Here is a 21,636-nt window from a genome sequence, read left to right as displayed (position 1 = left end):
TGGCCTTGCTCCGAACCCATTTCCTTGTTGTTGGTATTTGCATTAGGGTGCTCATTTAGCGTCTCTCCTCGATCATATCCCCTCCACCCCTTTGTCAAACAATTGCTTTTCCTCAGTGTTTTTACTCCCACAGTTTGTCCTCTGCTTGAGGATAGGGTTTTTTTTTCTTTCTCATAGATCCCTGCAGATTGTTCAGGGACATTGTAAAGCCATTAATGGAGAAGTCCATTACCTTCGATTGTACCACAGTGTATCAGTCTCTGTGTACAATGTTCTCCTGGTTCTGCTCCTCTCCCTCTGCATCACTTCCTGGAGGTTGTTCCAGTCTCCATGGAATTCCTCCACTTTATTATTCCTTTGAGCACAATAGTATTCCATCACCAACATATACCACAATTTGTTCAGCTCTTCCCCAGTTGAAGGGCATCCCCTCGTTTTCCAATTTTTGGCCACCACAAAGAGCGCAGCTATGAATATTCTTGTACAAGTCTTTTTCCTTATTATCTCTTTGGGGTACAAACCCAGCAGTGCTATGGCTGGATCAAAGGGCAGACAGTCTTTTATCGCCCTGTGGGCATGGTTCCAAATTGCCCTCCAGAATGGTTGGATCAATTCACAACTCCACCAGCAATGAATTAGTGTTCCCACTTTGCCACATTGCCTCCAGCATTCATTACTTTCCTTTGCTGTCATGTTGGCCAATCTGCTAGGTGTGAGATGATACCTCTGAGTTGTTTTGATTTGCATCTCTCTGATTATAAGAGATTTAGAACATTTTTTCATGTGCTTATTAATAGTTTTGATTTCTTTAATTGAAAACTGCCTATAATGGCTTGATTTTTTGTACAATTGATTTAGCTCTTTATAAATTTGAGTACTTAGACCTTTGTCAGAGGTTTTTGTTATGAAGATTATTTCCCAATTTGTTGCCTCCCTTCTAATTTTAGTTACATTGGTTTTGTTTGTACAGAAACTTTTTAATTTGATGTAGTCAAAATTATTTATTTTACATTTTGTGACTCTAAGTCTTGCTTGGTTTTAAAATCTTTCCCTTCCCAAAGGTCTGACATACATACTATTCTGTGTTCACCTAATTTACTTATAGTTTCCTTCTTTATGTTCAGGTCATTCACACATTCTGAGTTTATCTTGGTGTAGGATGTGAGGTGTTGATCCAAACCTAATCTCTCCCACACTGTCTTCCAATTTTCCCAGCAGTTTTTATCAAATAGTGGATTTTTGTCCCAAAAGCTGGGATCTTTGGGTTTGTCATATATTGTCTTGCTGAGGTCACTTATCCCAAGTCTATTCCACTGATCCTCCTTTCTGTCTCTTAGCCAGTACCAAATTGTTTTGATGACCCCTGCTTTGTAGTATAGTTTGCGATCTGGGACTACAAGGCCACCTTCCTTTGTATTTTTGTTATTGTTGCCCTGGATATCCTTGATCCTTTGTTCTTCCAAATGAACTTTGTTATGTTTTTTTCTAATTCAGTAAAAAAGTTATTTGGAAGTTCAATGGGAATGGCACTAAATAGATAGATCAGTTTGGGTAGAATGGTCATTTTTATTATGTTAGCTCGTCCCACCCATGAGCAATCAATGTTTTTCCAATTGTTTAGATCTAGTTTTAGTTGTGTGGAGAGTGTTTTGTAGTTGTATTCATATAGTTCCTGTGTTTGTCTCGGTAGATAGATTCCTAGGTATTTTATGTTGCTCAGGGAAATTCTAATTCATCACCGGACAGTCAGTAGACAGATAGAAGAAGATCTTAGACAAGGATGTTGAGTGGATCATGGTGGGGGAACCTTGTCCTGGCAGAACTTGGAACAGTGGCCCAAATCTCAGCAGCAAGCAAGCAACAGTAACATGAGGGCACAGTAAAAACCTGACAAAAGTGAAGTGAGACGAAGTCAGATTCCTTATATTTTTTTTTAACAGGCCTGTCGTTAGATTGTCACTTTGGACACATGCTAGGATAAACTGTCCCCCTGAGTGGAAACCCATTCAATCTGTTGAAGTACTTGAAAACTAGCTTCTCTTTACGTGCGGATCTGTGGAAGTAGAATAGACACCCGTCAGGCAGGAATTATTTAGGATAAACCAGCTTCGATGCAGGAGAATGGGCTAAATGGCCTCTCCATACTCTTTTGGGGTCTCTGATTTTATGGCCACTGGACTGAATATTTTTTCCCTCAGAAGTGTGCTTGACTAATGTGCCTGGTAGATGTAAGTGCTCTCAAGCTGTCCAAATAAGTATCACTAGGAGAGGAACCGCAGCTACCCTCTCCCTAGTCTCCCAATATGCCTGGACTTTTATTTTCTTCACTCATCCACTGAATCAGAGAATTGCACCATGGTGAGTCATTGGCCTCTGAGGGACTGCCAGAGGCAGCAAGGGTGATTTGACTACACAGCAGACACAAAATGAACTGACTGTCAGACAATCAGTGTGCTGAAGTGACTGTCTTCCTTTTCAATCCAGGTAGAATTTTCTAGTCCATTTTCATAACCCCCAAATGCACTGGGAATATCTTCTCATTCATTTTGTTCCTTCTCCTTGTTCTTAACATGCCTTCATTTTCTAAAACAAATATCTTTTCTCTCAAGGGCTATCTTATTTTTTACCATTTTGGCTTTATCCCATCAGAGATTATTGAACTGAAAAAAACCTTAGAAAACACTCTATTCCATCTTCATGTTCTCAAGCCACATCCTAGACCTCAAGAAACCAAGTCCCAGGGAGTTGATATGGGCTTGTCTGAGGTTACAAAGTCAGTTAGTGGTAAGGTAGGGATTAGAATCGAAGTCTTCTAACTCCCAGACCAATGTTCTTACTATTACCCATTGTGTTTTCTCCTTGGAGAACATGATAAACTCATTGTCTAGCTATTCTGGGCATTTTTCAAGCATTTTGAAATAAAGAATAGCAAAAATGTAATTGCAAGGACATCTAGGGGATAGAGATCCAGGCCTGGAGATCAGAGGTCCCAGGTTCAAATCTCGCCTCAGATAATCCCTAGCTGTGTGACTCTGGGCAAGTCACTTAACCCCAATTGTCTACCCCTTACCATTCTTCTGCTTGGAACCAATACTTAATACTAATTCTAAGAAGAAAAGTAAAGTTTTTTTTTTATTTAATTGTAAGAGATAATAAATTATGAAATGTAATCCAGCATCATCTCTATAAGATGAGGCTGAAACACCTCACACTTCTGTATCAGGTACCAAGTCATCTGGCTGCCATTTTTCTTCTGAACCAGAGACATTTGTTAGATCCTTCATGCTCAATCAACAAATATTAAAAAAAAAAAAAAACCTTATCTTCCATCACTGGTTCCAAGACAGAAGAAGAGTAAGGGCTAAACAATGGGGGTCAAACGACTTGCCCAGGGTCAAATAGCTAGAAGTGTCTAGGGCCATATTTTAACCTAAGACCTCCCATCTCTAGGCCTGGTTCTCTATCCTTTGAGTCACCTAGTTGCCTCCTCAACAGGCATTTTTTAATCACAGCCTCTGCCATACTAAGTCTACAAATCTAAGGCACAATCTTTTCATTCGATTAGCTTAAAGACAATGCCAACTTTGCTCTAAAGCAGGCCCCCAACACTCACCAGTGTGTGGAACCAAATTAGAATGTAACTGGGAAATATTTACCAAATAAATAAAAACCCAAAAGAACAGAGATAACGTTAACTTGTTTTCTATGTCACTATGCACCTGCAAGGGTCCTTATGTTTGATTTATTGCCTTAAATTTGATACCACTAACCTAAAGAATCCTTCAGTGAGTTTCAAAGATCACTTTGCCCAAACAAAAAAAAAAGCTAGCCATTGGATGGCAACCTTGACCACCTAAATTTTGAGCATATTCATCTCCTAGTGTTTGCACATCCCTTTATTCCATATATAAAAGGATGAAAATCTCTTCTCTAATTTATATCATCACTAAATTTCCCATCTCTGGTTGCAAACCACCATGTAAGCCAACTTTCTGCACTGAATCCAATTAAGGTAGAAACATAGTGATAGGGACCAGGGGAGGACTTAGGGACCAGAGCCTAAACCCTGTCCCTGTGCCAATTATAACATAGCACAATTCATGGATTCCATGTCATTTCTATCATCAGAACTCACCAACTTGCCAGCAATTAAATTTTTTGATGAATACAAATGTTGTGCATTTCCCATTTTGAATTTGTATTTTGAATACGTGACAGCTGTGAAAACGTAAACTTTGGCTGTTCAATCAGTCACGGCCATATGCTGCAACTAATGAGGTATTTTGATAAAGACAGTGAAACAACCCGTGCCCCTCCTTCAGTGCCACCCCCCCCAAATAACTACAAATTGTTTGTTTATCAGAGGCCGTGGAGAGATCTTTTCAGGAAATGAACATAGACATCACAGGCAGCAAAGACTTCAGACCACATCTGACTTTCCTGAAACTATCCAAAGCACCCGCCCTGAGGAGAAAGGTAATTAAATTGATTCAAGTCTTTCTATTAAGTATTCTTTTTTAAAAAATATATATTTCATTCTGTGTTCTCCTTTTGGTATAAAAAAGATTTTCCAAAATATATTTATTGTTCTTAGTTTGTGTGTGTGGACATAGAAGTGTATACAGTATTTGTGGGCATATTTATTTATTTTGTGATATGATTTACTTTTACTTTTTGAGATGGGATCTCCATCTCTCATTCAGACTAGAAGCACAATAGCCTAAAGTTTGTGGGCTGCTTGCTGTGTTTGCAATCAGAGCTGATTCACATCTCCTTAGGCAGACCGTGTCCAACCTCTCTTCCACCTCTCCTCCAAGGGCTTACCATGATGATGAAAGATTGATTGTAGATACTAAATCAGTTCCAGGCTTCCACAGAACCTCCCAATTCAAGGGATCCACTCACCTGAGCCTCCCTAGTGGCGAGGATTACAGGCGTGTCCTATGACCACTGACTTATTCTTGTTACGTTGAAGACAACATTCCCTAACCGCCATTAATAGAACCTCTTTTGAATGGATGTTCTAATCATGGTCATGGGTTGAGTTGAGTCAGCTCCCCTCTTAATCACTATCCATACCATGACCTTATTATCACAGGAGCAGATGTTCGGGTTCTGGGGTGAAGACTGTGGCCATCAGAGAGTAGGTCTCAGAAGCTAGCTCCCCAATGGGGGGGGGGAGTTAACCTGTGACTGACTGGTCTCATTAACATCATCCCCAAACCAACAGGACCCTTCCCAGAAACTGGCCATATATTGAACCTCCTCTCCCTGTGGGGTAGTCTTACAGGATGAAGGCAGAAAGGTTTCACTTGGGAGATCTTCAAACAGAAAGGCACAAAGCATGTCCGTAATGTGTGGCTTCAGCCTGTCTGCAACCTAATAGGATTCTATATTTGCTTTTGTGGTCAAGATTCCTGTTCTAGCAGGACTGTGTAGTCATTTGTTCCCATCATCAGACTTGGGCTGGGGAGAGCATTGAGTGTGGGTGAGGGGGGAAGGGGCAAAAGAAAGAGGAGGGGGAGAGTAATGCCACATTGGAATCCAGACTGCAGGGTTTCTTTTACAATTATAAATATTATATGAAGTGCTGATGTAACCTTTACTGCAGCATGACATGGGAATTGGCTGTTTTTATGACTTACACTTAAAGAAGGAAACAATTCTCTGATTAGATTAGTCTTCTCCCCAGCAGACAACTGTCCTTCACATTCGCAAGAACCCTCTTTTATTTATTAGATCAATCTAATACAAACCCAACTGCCAAAATCCATCCATCCAAACCAGAAAAAGTGGTGCAATAAGGAAATCCCATTGTCTTTAAGCTCGGATATTGGCCTGGCTAAGCAACACAGAAAATGCAAAGTGTTGAGTCCTGCATACTCGATGCTATCATCTTTATGTGAAAAAATTCCATTTTAAGTTCCATTGATGTTGAAAAGAAAGGGGAAACTAATGGGATTTTAATGACTTAAGTAGTTTGTTGGGATTGCAGATAGATACAGTAAACTAAAAAGCAAATTTAGCTCTAAGGAATCAAATTCTATTGGTTTTTTCCCCCTCCTGGTCTAGTCTATTCAGTAACTTAATTATTTGTGAAACTTTTCAATTCATTGAATTCCAAGGAATTTGTCTAAGTTGGAGGCATCATGGCTATTCTTTTTTCTATCCTGTTCTGCTAGGGAGCCCCTTTGCTATCTGTAGTCAGTTACAGTGAATTAACTCACTCTTTGGGGGGGAGGGTTTACATCTAACATTTCATAATTAATATCTTTAAATGACATTCATTTGGAAGTTAAGGAATTTGCCTTTTAAACACTTTTTTAACAGAATCACGTAGTAGCAAGATTGTGATGTTTAACCTTTTTTTAAAAAAATGTTAGCAACATCTGTCAGGTGAAAATGAAAAAGGCAACCATAAGTAGGACTGAAAATTAAAATGGCCTGTTGCTAAGTATCAAGGGAAGAGCCATTATACCACAGAAGATATGATGTCAAGCAAATAACTTACCAAAATATTGTTCTAGCTATTATGATGCCATCTACTGGCTATAATTACATTTTTATACACTGAACCATCATTTCAATACAGTATTAAGGAATATACTTAAGTCACACACAGGTAAAGTTCTAATAGCTTGTTTTCTTTCCAAGGCTGTATTTGTGGGGTCCTTTGGTGACTGTCAGTCTTTGGAAGGGCATAGCTGCCTTCTCATTTCAGCCTACATTTTATTTTTTTTAACTGCTATGAATATAAAGGCTTTTATTTAGATTCTTGTTGTTGTTTGCAATCCCAAAGCTGCTGCTCACCAAAGACTCTGTGTGGTAGGTGGATATGAGGGTTATTGCTTCAACAAGCCCAATCTTTTCCAGATGTGCCACAGTGTATTGACATCTGGATATGGTTCCTTTGTGATTGTACCTTAATACATTTTGCAAAAGCAGTCAGATTCCAGCTGCTCACCACATAGGATATGGGCAGTATGCCAAATGGCACGCTTCATATGCTATTAAGTAACATAGAGTCTCCATCTGCATTTCTGTGTTTAAGAGTAATCAGAACTGGTGTCCAGCAACATAGAACTTGTAGGGTTGAAACAGGACTCAATTCTTCATGTTCCACCTCTGTAAATTCCAACAGAAGGATCCTTTGAAGCAAAACTATATTAGTTGCTGGTATATGTACTAGAGAAGGACATCATGGAGGAAAATGGCAAAGATTGGCTTTGGATTTTTTACTTGAGTGAAAACTAATGTCTGAGGACAGTTCCCCTAAAGTCCCAGAGCTATAAACCTATTATGTAGGTTTACTTTCAATTAATAGATTAAAGTAGCAGCCAATGTGGTTGTCTTTAGTTTAACATAAGCAATATGCCCAGGGATTCCTACATGTCATTCAAAAACTGAGTTGACTAAATGAGCAGAAAACCAAAGTGGCCCCTGAGTCAAGGATCCAGGGAAGGTTCTCTGGAACTACAGATTTCCTCTTCTAGGACTACTAATGAGAAATCTAAGAGTAGTTTTCTAGGATGCAAGGAAATGGAGAGTCATTTCTCATGTCAGGAAAACCGATCCTGGTCAAACAATCTCACAAAGGTGATCTCTCTTGTTGAAAGGCAAAGGAAGAAATGCCTTTCAATGGTGAGGGTTCAGGTGATGGGGAAGGGGAGGGTTTGCCATTTGGAAAAACACCAATGACATGATAGCATGTGGACTCCGTGTCTTGTTCATTTGATTGATTTTTTTTGCCATGTTTTGCTTGTCTTTTTGTGCTATCTTCATCGCTTGCATATATAAAATGTAAGAATTAACCAGATTCAGATTTAGAAGTAATGAAAGAGAACTCTGCCTCCCTCCAAAAAAATCCAAACTATAAAATGCAAGCTGAGACAATGCATGATTCTTAATTAAAATAAACCCATTGAAAAAATATATTTATATAATTATAGGTAATATAATGATAATTTATAAAATAATAATTATACAATTAATATAATATAACGTAAATTATATTTTATATATATAGTTTGGAAGCAATCTTTGCAACGTGTCACAATAAGAGCATCTCAAATGCTGAAAAGTTACTTTTCACAGTGTAGGAAAAGTTGATTTTTAAAGTATTTTATTTAATGACATATAGTCAACTCAGCCCTATTGCAGCTAATACCAAACTACTTTGGTGATAATGACAAAACCTTGGATTTTATAAAACAAAGCATTTTTTTAGGATCAATGAGATTATATATACATATATTTATATATGTGTATGTGTGCTTATGCATATGTGTATATGGGTTCGTATATATATGTATATATATATACATACATACATTTATACACCAACTCTATGATAAAGAAGGTTATTGTTGTTAAGGATAGAAGGATTCTATTATAGAGGGTTAGGGGCTTTGATTTGCCTCGATCATTGAGTATAAATTGATTGACTTGGGCTGTTAGCAGACAATCAGGAGGAAAACTAATTGCCTCAGACTAGAATGGGTCCCAGTCACCCTTTTGTACAGATCTATAGAAAGAACAGTCAGTCGCAGAGTTCTGTGAGTTAAAATTACATTATTCACCCAGTTCTACTTGTCGCAATTTGAATTCCAACCAAAGATCTATAGTGGATAGCATTAAAAAAAAAAAAAGATATTGCTTTGCCCCAAAGATTTAGACCTAGAAAAGACTTCAAAGGTTATCTAGGACAACAAACTGATTTTATAGATAAGGAAACTGAGACACTAGACAATTTTAGTGACTTACATAAGGCTCCATCAACGACAAGTGACAGAGCAGATTATGAATCCATGGTTTCTGATTCCAAATCCATTGTTCTTCCCACTACAGTATGATTTAAAAGAGAATGAGACTTCCTAATCAAAAGGAAAAATTCATGATTCCTTCTAATCATTACTACTTACAGTCACTTTCAATCTTACCAGTGTCATTTCTCATCAGTCTTGACCTACCTTCACAATATAAGCTATAAATTCTCCCAAGAAATCAAAGCATTGAGCTGTTTCTGAGAATAAGAAAGCACCAGGTTCCTTTCTCCCCCTTCTGGAAAAGTACAAGAAGAGCAGATCATACCATACCTGGAGGCAGATGCTCTGGGACAGGGCAGTTAGAACTTGCTTCAAAACCATAAGCTTTCCCTTCAATGATTGGGGTAGAGGAGAAGAGCACAGATATTTGATGAGATTTACAATAAGAAAAGACCTTTGTCGTACAAAATGGTCAACAACAAAAATGACCCAGATGTTTGAAATGTTTTTTTTTTCCTCTGCTAGATCAATTAACAGTTTTTACATGTTTGTTTGGGTTATTGAGATATTCCCAAAGTAGATTTCTAACTGCCTGATATCCTGCATGTGACAAGAACCCATTTTCTCACTGAAAGGCTCTCAATCATATTTATTTCCTTTCATAAGGCTTGATTGCAGTACAATTCAATTTCAGGATCAAGTATTAAATAATGTCCTTCAATATTATAACTGAGATTTCCTCTTCCCCTTCTTTTCTCCATCTCAATGGAATTCAGCAAACATTTATTAAGCACCTCCTGTATCGGACACTGTTCCAGGTTCTTGGGTTACAAAGACAAAACTGACACACAGTCCTTGCCCTTGTATTCTCCTGGGGGTGGCAGAAATGGGAATTTGACATGTGCACAGAGAAATCAATAAAAAGTAAATGAAAAGTAAATTGAGAAAGGGGAGAGAGTGTGTATATTCTCTTCCCAATTCACCTGGTCTGAATCTAATTTCCAGAATTCTGATTATGTTATTGCTCAGTATATGCCAACTTTTAAGAACTTTATAATGAGGTTTACTGTATAATTGGCCATTGTGTTTCATAGGGAGGAATTATGGGAAAAAGCAGCACACAACTGGACAGTGAATATATGATGGGGTTTATGATACAGTTGACAAATTAATGGGAGGACACAAAAATGTGATAATGGGTAATAATTTTATCAATTTATAAATGTAGAGGTTTCTGATATATAGTAGAGTGTCCCTGGCTTCTGTTAGTCCAAACTTATTAAATTGGGCAATATATTTTAAAAGGGAGATACAACTGTATTTCTCATTGTAAATGGATGACCTTTATAACTCCGGGGCTGGGAAACAGGATTAATCCCCTTATTTATAAAATGGTCATATTTGTTTTACTGGATTGGTAATGTTGGCAGCATAGGAATCTTCTGTTAAGGAATTCCCTCTGTCAAGTCAGGCACCTTTAAGTAAAATTCAGAGCTGAGGTCCTAAACCATTTTGGGGGTCCTGGACCCCTTTGGTAGTTTGATAAAACCTTTGGACCCTTTTTCATGACCCTGCATGAGAATTACATTCTGCATAGACTATGTAGTATATAAATAAATATAGATAGATACATATATGTATAAGTAACATTTATATATTTATATATGATAAATGCTATAAATATAATCTATGTATTATATGTAAACAAATATTACCATAAATAATAAATAATATAATTAAACTTATGATAAATTATACATAAATATTCTAGGATTCATAATCATATTTATTCACATAATTATATAATATATTATATTTATAGAGTTTATTTTATAAATTTATGTTTATTTTATATAATTTTATTTAATAGAATTTTAATGTCTATAATTTAAAATTATATATTAATTTCTCTAATATATTATATGAACATATATAATAAGCGTATATAGTCTAAATCCAGGCATTAGTAGACCTTATCGTAGTAAGATTGCTCATTTGTCCCTAAATTTAAAAATGAACCCCAAATTAAAGAAGCTATATAATCTTGGGATCCATTCTGACTCTGACTCAAGCATTGCAATTGCTCCAGAGACTTGAGTTTACTTGAGATACAGCCTAAAGGACCCCCTAGACCCAGGCAATTTTTGGTAACGAGGTCTTAAAGGACAAGGTGAAGAGAAAGTTAGGTACCTTTTGGAGACAGGGTTGAGGTGCAACTAACATCTAAAGAACCCCATTCAGAATTAACATTTTCCTGATTATGTTCTACTAACACCATAGAACATAGTGCTAATGAAGTTTGGTTTCCATGTAGGCCAGATATCCTTATTTTCTTTCCTAATCACAGACTGCGTATATATATATATATATATATATATATATATATATATATATATATATATATATATATATCCAACCAACCCTTTTATGAAATCAGCACAACCCAGGCCACTACAAAAGGCAGAATCCCCTCTATTGACCTTGTTCAGTGGGTGTGCCTGTGTGTGCATATTTCTGTTTTTGTATATTAGTGCATCTCTTCCTCTAAACTCTAGAGTCTCTAAGGAAGGGGCTTGGAACTGTTGACTAGTGTCTATTATGATGCTCGGCACAGTAAAGAGTTAGATAAATTCCATTAACTCACTAATTGATTTTATAAACTGAACAAAATTTCAGAATTAGGACAAGGCTCAGAAGCAAATTCCTAGACAGGAATTTCCACTAGAATATACTTGACAAGTGGTAATATAGTCTCTGCTTGAAGACTTCCAGAGGGGAGAGAAGCCTACTAGCTTCGGGGATAGCCAGCTCTTTCTACTTGGGGATGACTTCAATCATTAGGAAGTCATCTCTTATATCAAACCTAAACTTGGTCCTTAGCAACTTTCACCCACTCAGGGCTCCTGACTCAGCACCTCACAGTCAAAGAAAACCAGTCTAATCCTTCTACCTAATACCTCTTAAAATACTTAAAGACAGTTTTTATGTCCTCCATATGTCTTCTCTCCCCCAAGCTAAACATCTATAACTCATCATCATTTCAAAGCCCAACCTAGCTCACCCAGTCAATCAATGAATAAACACACACTAAGAACTTACTCTGTGGCTGGCACTGTCCTAAGCATCTATAGAGCAAAAGAAAAGACAGCTCTCATTCTAACAAGGGAGGCAATATTTACACAACTTCTTGTTGTTGAATCATGTCAGACTCTTTATGACCCCATTTGAGGTATCCTTGGCAAGATACTGGTGTGGTTTGTTATTTCCTTTTCCAGTTCATTTTACAGATGAGGAACTAAGGCAAACAGGGCTAAATGATGCTCAGGGTCACCTAGCTAGTAAGTGTCTGAGGTCAGATTTGAACTCAGGAAAGTGAATCTTTCTGATTCTAAGCCCAGTTCTCTATCCACTGCACCACCTAATTGCCCCTGTTCAAACAACTCCATTCATATAAAATGTATACAAAATAGTGAGACATAGTCTCAGAGGGAAAGCACTGCCTGTGGGAAGAACTGGTAATGGTCTCTTGTGGAAGGTGGGATTTGAGCAAGGACTTGAAAGCCAGGGAACCAGGAGGCAGAGCTGAGTAGAAAGACTGTTCCAGACATGGGGGACAGGCAGTAAGAAGGCATGGATGGAGTATTGTGTACAAGAAACAGTCAGTAGGCTAGTTTAGCTGTATCATTGAGTACATAGGAAGGATGTATGAAAGAAGTCTAGGAAGATGGAAAGAACCCAAGTTGTTTTGAAGGGCTTTAAATACCTAATCAAGAATTTTATATTTGCTCCTGGAAGTAATGAGAAGACACTGGAGTTTGAGTAAGAGTAAGGTAATGATGTTACTTAGAATATACTTTAGAAAGACCATTTTGGCAATTGAATATAGGAATAGGGAAAGAGATTACACAGGAAGACCAATAGAAAGTTAAGGCAGAACACAGGTATGAGAACCTCTAATAAGATGAGGTAAATGGAGAGGAGACATGTACATGAAATATTGTTGTCAATATATAAATGACAAGATTTGACAAAATTGGATTTTTGAATGTGAGGAGTCAAGGATGATACTAAGGTTTTGAACCTGAGTGAATGAAATGATCTTAGTGCCCTTAACCAGTCATAGGGAAGTTAAGATGGAAAAGTTTGGGAGAGAGCGAGAGAATGCCATTTTGGAAATGTTTGAGGTACCTACGCCCAATCTGAGATGCAAAAAAGACTGCTGGTAATAGAGGACTAGAACTGAAGGGAAAGGCTAGATTGGTACATATAGATCTAAGAATCATCTAACAAGCAATGATAGTTGAACCCATAGTAGATAATATCTCTAAGCAACATAGTATAGAAGGAGAAGATGAAGACACAAGGCACCCAAGATTAGTGGACATGTCAGCCAAGGAAATGGGGGGTCTTTACAAGGAGAAGAGAATGAGGGGAAAATAGTATTACAAAACCTAGAGAGGATATCCAGGAAAAGATGGTGACCAATAGTGATTAAATGCTACAGAGATGTCAAAAAGGATGAGATCAAAAAAGACCATTAGATTTTTGCAAATAAAATATTTTTAGTAACTTTGGGAAAAGTAGATTCAGCTAAATGAAGAGACTTCAAGACAGATTTCAGAAGGTTTTAATAGAGGAAGGAAAGTGAAGGAAAACTTTGGGGTTCATACAGATGTTTGTTAAGCTTCTATATTTTCACTCGGGAGCCTTTGTCCAATAAGAGCTGGAGAAGGCTGAGAACCATATTTGCATGATTCAGGATCTCATCTCATCAGGATCAGCATCTCATCAGCTACAATCTTCAAGTGAGTTGTGCCATGAGTAGCTTAGGACGTAGGGGTGGGGTCTGAGGCACAGCAGCCTGAACAGCCCTGAGCTATTCTAGATACAGCCTCTCCCTGTGGGTGTCTCTGAAGGGTAATTATTTTGTGCACTCAACATATGTTCAGTGTCAGTTTAATAATGTAGTATTCAAAATTGAAAACAAAATTGCAGACGTGGTCTGACTAGGATAGGGCAGGGCAGTAGGACACTGACCCCCTTTACCCTGGGTACTATATTTCTTTTAATTCAACCTAAGATCTTGTTAACTTTTTTGACTCCTATTGAGCTATCAGCTCATTAAAAAGCTAGGTTTTTATTAGACAAATTGCTGTCTGGCCATGTTTACTTTATTTTCTACTCATGAAGTAAAATCTTGGCATATCTCTATTAAAATGGCAAAATCTCTATTAAACTTTCACCTTTTTATATTCAGCCCAATAGTCTAGATTATCAAGGTCTTTTTGGACCCCAGTTGTGCCTTCTTCAAATTCAATAAACATGGTATCTATGCTTTAATATAAAATCATTAGCAGAAATGTTGGCCAGCACAGAGCAAACAACAGATCTTTGGTTCAGATGAAGATCCCCTTCAAAGCTGACACTGAATAATAATTTCATCACGGACCCAGCCATTCAACCACCTCTAGTTCTATTTGTTAATCACCTAGGCCACAGCTCCCCTTTTTCTATAAGAATAATTACAACTACAGCATTGCCCTAATCAGTCAGTATAATAATCTGCACCCCAAAAAAATCTTTGGTGCAACAAAACCTTTCTTAAAGTTGTTTATTTAATTAATTAATATTGCATATTTTCCATGGTTACATGATTCATGTTCTTTCACTCCCCTCCTCCCAACCCCTCCTGTAGTTGACACACAAGTCCACTGGGTTTTATGTGTCATTAATACAGATCTATTTCCATGTTATTAATATTTGCATTAGGTTGATCATTTAGAGTCTACATCCCCAATCATATCCCCATTGAACCATGTGATCAAGCAAGCAGTTGTTTTTTTTCTGTGTCTCTGCTCCCTGTGACAAGGAAATCACTTTAAAAGACTGATATATATTAATTTAAAGTCACCAAGGAATTCAGCTATGTAATTCCTAAATGAAAACTCAAATCAGCAGTCAACCTTTTATGGAGTTTTTAATTACAAACAGGAGGAAGAAAGGTATTAGAGAGAGAGAGAGAGAGAGAGAGAGAGAGAGAGGGAGGGAGAGAGGGAGAGAGGGAGAGAGGGAGAGAGGGAGAGAGGGAGAGAAGGGAATAGGGCTTAAATACCCCCTCTGTTTAGGCTGGGCCAAAAGGCCCAAGCCCTTAGATAGCTGAGGCAAAGAAAAGAGATCAGTCCCTATCACTCACGTGACCAAAATGGAGAAACAGTCTCAGGGGCCTCCACCTCCAGCCTCCTTCAGAGCAAGCTTCTCAGAGCACCACCTCTCAGAGCAAAACCTCTCCAACCTCCAGTCCTCAGACCCTGCTATCTAAGTTCCCTCCCCTCAGTTCTCACATCTACCAATCACTGTCCATGTCTTCCCTGTGCCAATGGTAGCTCTAGCTTAACCCAGGACCACCCAGAGGTCTGCCCCTTTGCACATGTCTGTTGAAGGTCATATTCTCAAATAATTAAATCTTGATCCTTGCTGCAGCCCTTCCTAAATCCTTTTACTCTGAGTAGGGTGGAGATTGTAGTTTCAAGACCTGGTTCTGTCATTCCAAGTATCTCTATTGTATTAATTCTAAAATCAATCATGACTCAAAGAACTTCCTGTTCTATGCTTAAGCATAGGTCAAAGCCCTTGCCATTGTTTAGCAAAAGGTTTCTGTCCTAAAGTAGTCTTAGGTAGGGAGGAGAAGGATCCTCCCATGCCAAGGGGGTTCACATTCCAATAGAGTTCTTACTATCAGTAGGAAATTTTTTCCAGTATGAGATTTCCCAATGGGGAAATTTCCAACATTCATAAGTCTAAGAAATTTTAAGGTTTACATCCCACAGTTCTTGCTCTGAATGTGGATAATGTTCTTTCTCATAAACCCCTCAGAATTGTCCTGGGTCATTGCATTGCTGCTAGTCGAGAAGTCCATTATATTCAATTGTGCCACAGTGTATCAGTCTCTGTGTATAATGTTCTCCTGGTTTTCTGCTCCTTTCACTCTGCATCAATTCCTGGAGGTCCTTCCAGTTCACATGGAATTCCTCCAGTTCAATCTTCCTTTGAACACAATAGTATTCCATCACCAACATATACCACAATTTGTTCAGCCATTCCCCAATCGAAGAGCATCCCCTCATTTTCCAATTTTTTGCCACCACAAAGAGCGCAGCTATAACTATTCTTGTACATGTATTTTTCCTTATCAATTTGGGGTATAAACCCAGCAGTGGTATGGCTGGATCAAAGGGCAGTCTTTTATCACCCTTTGGGCATAGTTCCAAATTGCCCTCCAGAATGATTGGATCAATTTGCAACTCCATCAGCAATGCATTAATGTCCCAATTTTACCACATCCCCTCCAACATTTATTACTTTCCATTGCTCTCATGTTAGCCAGTCTGCTAGGTGTAAGGTGATACCTCAGAGTTGTTTTGATTTACATTTCCCTGATTATAAGAGATTGAGAACATTTTTTCATATGCTTATTGATAGTTTTGATTTCTTCATCTGAAAATTGCCTATTTATGTCCGTTGGCCATTTATCAATTGGGGAATGGCTTGATTTTTTGTACAATTGATTTAGCTCTTTATAAATTTGAGCAATTAGACGTTTGTCAGAGGTTTTTATTTTAAAGATTTTTTCCTAACTTGTTGCTTCCCTTCTAATTTTGGTTGCATTCGTTTTGTTTTGTTTTTTTTTACAGAAACTTTTTAATAAAAATTATTTATTTTATATTTTGTGATATTCTCTATCTCTTTCTTGGTCTCAGATTCTCTCTTTTCCCAGAGATCTGACAGGTATACTATTCTGTGTTCACCTAATTTACTTATAGTTTCCTTCTTTATATTTAAGTCATTGACCCATTCTGAATTTATCTTGGTGTAGGGTGTGAGATGTTGATCTAAACCTAATCTCTCCCATACTGTTTTCCAATTTCCCCAGCATTTTTTGTCAAATGGTGGGCTCTTTTCCCAAAAACTGAGATCTTTGGGTTTATCGTACACTTGCTAAGGTCATTTATCCCAAGTCTATTCCACTGATTCTCCTTTCTCTCTCTTAGCCAATACTATATTGTTTTGATTATATAACCTGTTTTAACTAAAACAATGCTAGTTTTTTGTGATTACCACTTCCTTTTCTAAATGTTCATTAACCAACTCATAAATAATATATTTTAGAAATTTCCCACAAATCCAATTCATTGACCTATAATTTATAGATTCTATTTTCTACTTTGAAAAAAATTGGGACATTTGTCCTCCTGCCATCCTATATTAAGTACCTCTCCCTTCACTGCAGTCTTTCAGAAATCACTGACAATGGCTCAGCAATCACATCTGCCAGTTTTCAGTACCTTGGCATATAGCCCATGTGGGTCTGGTGATTTGAACCTGTCAAGAGTAGCTAAATGCTTTCTATCTCCCAATTTTCCTTGGATATCAACTTCCTATTAGCCATTGTTAATTTAGGCTTTCTAATCCCAAAACTTTCCTTGTTAGCAAAGAAAACTGAGTTGAAGCAATTCTGCTTTCTTTGTTATCAGATATCATTGTCCCATCCACCCTGAACAGTGGTTCTATCCCTTCTGTGATCTCCTTTTCCCCAACATAACTTAAAAGAATTTTGTTGTTCTCTCTAGACTTACTTTGCCCAGACCAGCACATTTTGAGCTTCAGCACTTTTTGACATTCTAACAGGACTGTGACACACTTTCGAATTCATCTTCTGTTATCTGCTCTTTCTTTTATCTTTTCTGTATGTCTTTTAAACTTTCACAACTTTGTTGATAAATTCACTTTTTACTCACATAGGTTTCTTTAGTCTCCTTTTCTTTCTCATTGGAATTGTTTCTCTTTGGGGCTTGAGAATTTTATCTCTAGTACTTCCCATGCCTCCTAGACTGAATTCTTCTGTGTCTCAAGTCCCCATCGTTCATAAGGATAGATACCTGTGCAGAATAACTAACCTTGCCAGGCCTGGGCATCCTTCCAACTTAGTACTTCTTTTGAACAATAATGCTTCACTTTCTGGACTTTTATATGTGACACTGACTACTTTGTTTTGGAAATTGAAGAAGGACACTTGCTTAATTATGATTTTTAAATTTTAAAATTAAATATAATCTTTCTGGGGTTATTTAAGTCTTCCTAAACAGCAAAATCATATGCATCCAATTTACTTCCTAAAAATATAATGCTAATTGTTTTTCTACTTCTAGGGCTTTAGAAAGATCCATTCTGAACTATATAAAGAATATGAAGACTACCCCTTTGGAACTGAAATCTTTAGTCAAATTGATCTTTGCTCCATGCATAAAAAGAAGCAGGAATCTGGCTACTATCACTGTGAATGTACCATTTCTGTTGCTCCTGGGCGCACAGGTGAGACCCAGAAACTACCCACAGAGATAGAGTATTTGAAAGAATTGTGTGTTCCCATCTCTCCTGACCCTTGCCCAGAAGCCAAAGCTGAAGAGACCAAAGCCACTGAGTGTTGCCGATGTATCTCTTGCATAGCCGAAGACGATGATAAACCCACTGAATATACATCCTCAATCAGGCCTGGATGTGAGACGGTAGACCAAAAGACAGGTGTGTCAGTTTTAGATGAAATCTTTACCATAGATGCAAAGGTCTTCCTTTAAGCCAGTTCCTGAGATTTTGCCAGTACAACCAGATGCAATGAAGAACATAGATGAGGGATCAGAAAAACAATGAAGCTGACAGATGGTAATTTCTAAAGAGTTGAATCAACAGAAATTGTATCTCATCAGCCTGCTTGCCCAGAATAAGGTAGAACTTGTTCCAATGCTCAGCTCACCAGAGGGACAGTCATTGTGCCAGGAGGTGCTGCTCTGGACTGAGATGCCAGCACAAAAACTGAGATGTGCCACTTCTTTTGAATGCCATCTGGAGAGCAAATTACTTTGTAAGCCACATCAGAAGTCATCTGTTTGTAAATGAGGTAACAACCCAAACAAAAGTGAAATCCATCCAAGAATGTGGAAGAATTCAATCAAAAACTAATGAAACCCAGATAACAGAGTACTGCTTCTTGGCCACTTCAAAAGAGAAAGCTATCCAGCTATCATCACCAATTAACTTGCCTGTATATTTATGGATTGATTCCATGTCATTTTTTAATCTGACGTTTATTTTCTGAGTTTGAAAAAGCTGAACTTAAATCTTTCAGAATTGTATTTTGTTGCAATCATTGACATATCTTATTTCAGGAAGCCTTGGGATGAGCTTCCCAAATTGAATGCCTTTGATCATATAAGAGGACAAAATGCTCCTATTAGTATCCCAAAGTGCCATAAATGAAATGGAAAAATATATCCTCCTTCAAATATTTGACTTGAGTTATTGAGAGAGAGAATTGTAATCTTTCTCCAGTAAGGAAGGAACTCAATGTTCCACATGTAATAAAAAATGCATCCACAAAATAAACTGAGGATTTGGGGGTCATTTTAAATGGTAGTTTTGGGTTTGGTTTGGTTTTTTACCCTTTCTCAGCAAAGAAAATGAAAGAATATTGAAACCAGTAGATGGTGCTAGTGAATATCTACTGTCCCTGAGATTTAGCCAATGATGGAAATTGTAGTAGGCTAGAATTTCAGTCTAAAGATGATGGTGGAAAAAAAATCTGTCACAATTAAGAAGCAGGGGAATGGATTTTAGAAGGAAGTAAAATCAGATCTCCAAAGTATCCCCTTTTCTCTCTCTTTTGACTATTAAGCATTGGGTTATATTGGTCTTTATGAACCTGGAGAATTAGTATTTTATTATCAATAAGTGCACTGGAGTCCAAGTTTCCATTAAAGCTGTTTTTTTTTTATTACTTCCATTAAATTTGGTTATCCATATTGGGGAGGCAGCAGGCAGTGGGGGATTCATCCTGGGCCAGTAGAGCACGGATGGGCTAGCAGCTTTGCCTTCAGACAGATAGATCTTTGTTAAACTTCTGTGTTTTCACTATTTGAGGAGCCTTTGTTTGGCAGGCCCTGGAGGAGGCTGAAAACTGTGTATACACGTTTCAGGGAGCCGTCCTGTCTTGTCCACTGCATTCGCCAAGTGGTTGTGGTTGGAGCAGGGACATGAGCAGCTTGGAGACTGAGAGGGTTGGGGGGGGGGGAGTGTGGGAAGAGCAAAGCAGCCTCCGCTATTCTAGATACAGCCTCTCCCTGTAGGTGTAATTATCTTGTGCACCCAGAATGAAAACAAAACGGGAAAATTTTCCCTTTGCACAAAAATACAAGAGATTATCTTCGCCATTGGTGGGAGTCTTGAACTTAGTGCTTGAGCTTTAGTTTTGCTTATCCTGTGTTGCCTCAGTCGATTCTTTTTTTCCCCTCCAAATGAGCTCTATGTTCAATACAAGAGCATGAAGAACAATGACGGAGTCTTTAATAATTCATATCTGAGAGGGGTAAAAAATAGACAAGCACATCTTTTTGTGATGAATACATCAAATGGATTATGTATCCTAGCACCCAGAACACACTGCAAAAGTATTCTAGTTTGGGGGTAGGGGATTAAGAAAAGGGCTACACTATGTCTGCCCCCATAGTGGTGGCTTTGGAGAGAGCCAAAGGCAGACTTGGAGCCCTTTCTGCCCTCGAGGGGACAGTGAACTTTGTAGCTTCAGCTTAAGGTTTGAACTTAATGGGGGAGGCTAAAGGAGGGAAGGAGTTTAAGTCTGGGGACCCAAGAGGCTCTCTTTCCTTTTTTATCTGAAACCAAGGGAACTTAAGCTAATGGAATGGAGAGGTTTTCCCTTGGGAAAGTGAGCTTCAGCATAACATCAGCTGTGAACCAGACAAGTATATCCTCAATGCCCAGTTCAGTCATTTCAATGTGAAATGGTGGTTTTCATAATTCAAGCCCTCTATCCCCATGATGAAAATGTGCTGAAGCTGGAACTTGCTCTTTGAAGATTTTGCAAGAAAGAAAGATATATGTCTCTTCAGTCTTGGGGTTACTGGAAAGAGCACTGGTATGGGAGTCCAAAGATCTGGGTTCCAGTCCCCAGACCTATCATTCTGTGTTTTGTGACTACAGACAAGGCGTTTAAACATTCCTAAGCCTCAGTTTCTCTGTCTGTAAAATGGGCAGAATAATACTTATAATGCCTACCTCAGAAGATGGTTGTAAATCATAAAACTATATAAATATGTCATTACTACAATCTCTTCATTATCCCCATCTGAACCATTGAGATGGGGGGAGGTGGAAAAGGCTCTCTTTTTTCCTTGAATTTATATGTTCAGGATTTAGCACAGTTCCTGGCATGTAGTAAATGCTTAATAAATTATCTATGGGAATATGGATACAGATATACTTAGTTCATTAGTTGTTGTCCCTTGTGCTCAAAGAAGACCAAAATGACATTACTGGGTGTCTTTCGACTGGCACATAAATTGAATTTGAGTAAGGTAGAGTTATGCAAGCTGTACACCTCACTCTCTTCCAGTCATCCAAGTCCAGGGGCAAGACAAAAGTCAGGATGGTTAGAGATTGCCCAGGATGCAGGAGGTGAACTTGCCTTCTAACCAAGCTCTAAGAACTCCACAGCCTCTGCTTCTGCAGCCTTCATGGCCATTGGAACAAATTGTTCTCATTGGCCCATTCTGCCAGAGAAAGTCTTCGTTTGCTTGGGATACACATCCCACTAACTCACCCACAGGCTTGTGTCCCATCCTCAATCGGTTATCCTCCACCTGACCAGGGGATAGCGAGTGTTCAGGAAAAACTAGTGCCTCTGGTGTGAAGGCCAGGCAAGCCCTTTTCAGGGCTGCTTTCTTCCTTTGGTGTCCATCTGACACCTAGCTCTCCTCTGTGGCTCCAAGAAGCTCTAGCAGATGCAGTGCCACACCCTAGTGTC

The 21,636-nt window shown here is 38.3% G+C and overlaps 1 protein-coding gene across 3 annotated transcripts in view; it reads left to right on the top strand.

Annotated features, from left to right (window-relative positions):
• Window positions 1-19,232, top strand: part of LOC103098366 (cilia- and flagella-associated protein 53-like) — a 95,302-nt gene extending 76,070 nt beyond the window's left edge. For 2 of the 3 annotated variants that reach the window (XM_007487688.3, XM_007487687.3), the window contains 2 exons: window positions 4,364-4,476; window positions 17,972-19,232. In XM_007487688.3, coding sequence (XP_007487750.2) covers window positions 4,364-4,476; window positions 17,972-18,397 — 539 coding nt within the window. In that variant the 3' untranslated portion in view covers window positions 18,398-19,232. The remainder of the gene's footprint in view (window positions 1-4,363; window positions 4,477-17,971) is intronic. The other variant, XM_056823690.1, reaches the window with a different exon arrangement.
• Window positions 19,233-21,636: the final 2,404 nt, after the last annotated feature.

Source organism: Monodelphis domestica, chromosome 3 (assembly GCF_027887165.1).
Source record: "Monodelphis domestica isolate mMonDom1 chromosome 3, mMonDom1.pri, whole genome shotgun sequence".
Taxonomy (NCBI): domain Eukaryota; kingdom Metazoa; phylum Chordata; class Mammalia; order Didelphimorphia; family Didelphidae; genus Monodelphis; species Monodelphis domestica.
Note: the sequence above shows the minus strand (reverse complement) of the source record. Positions and strands in the feature narration are given on the sequence as shown.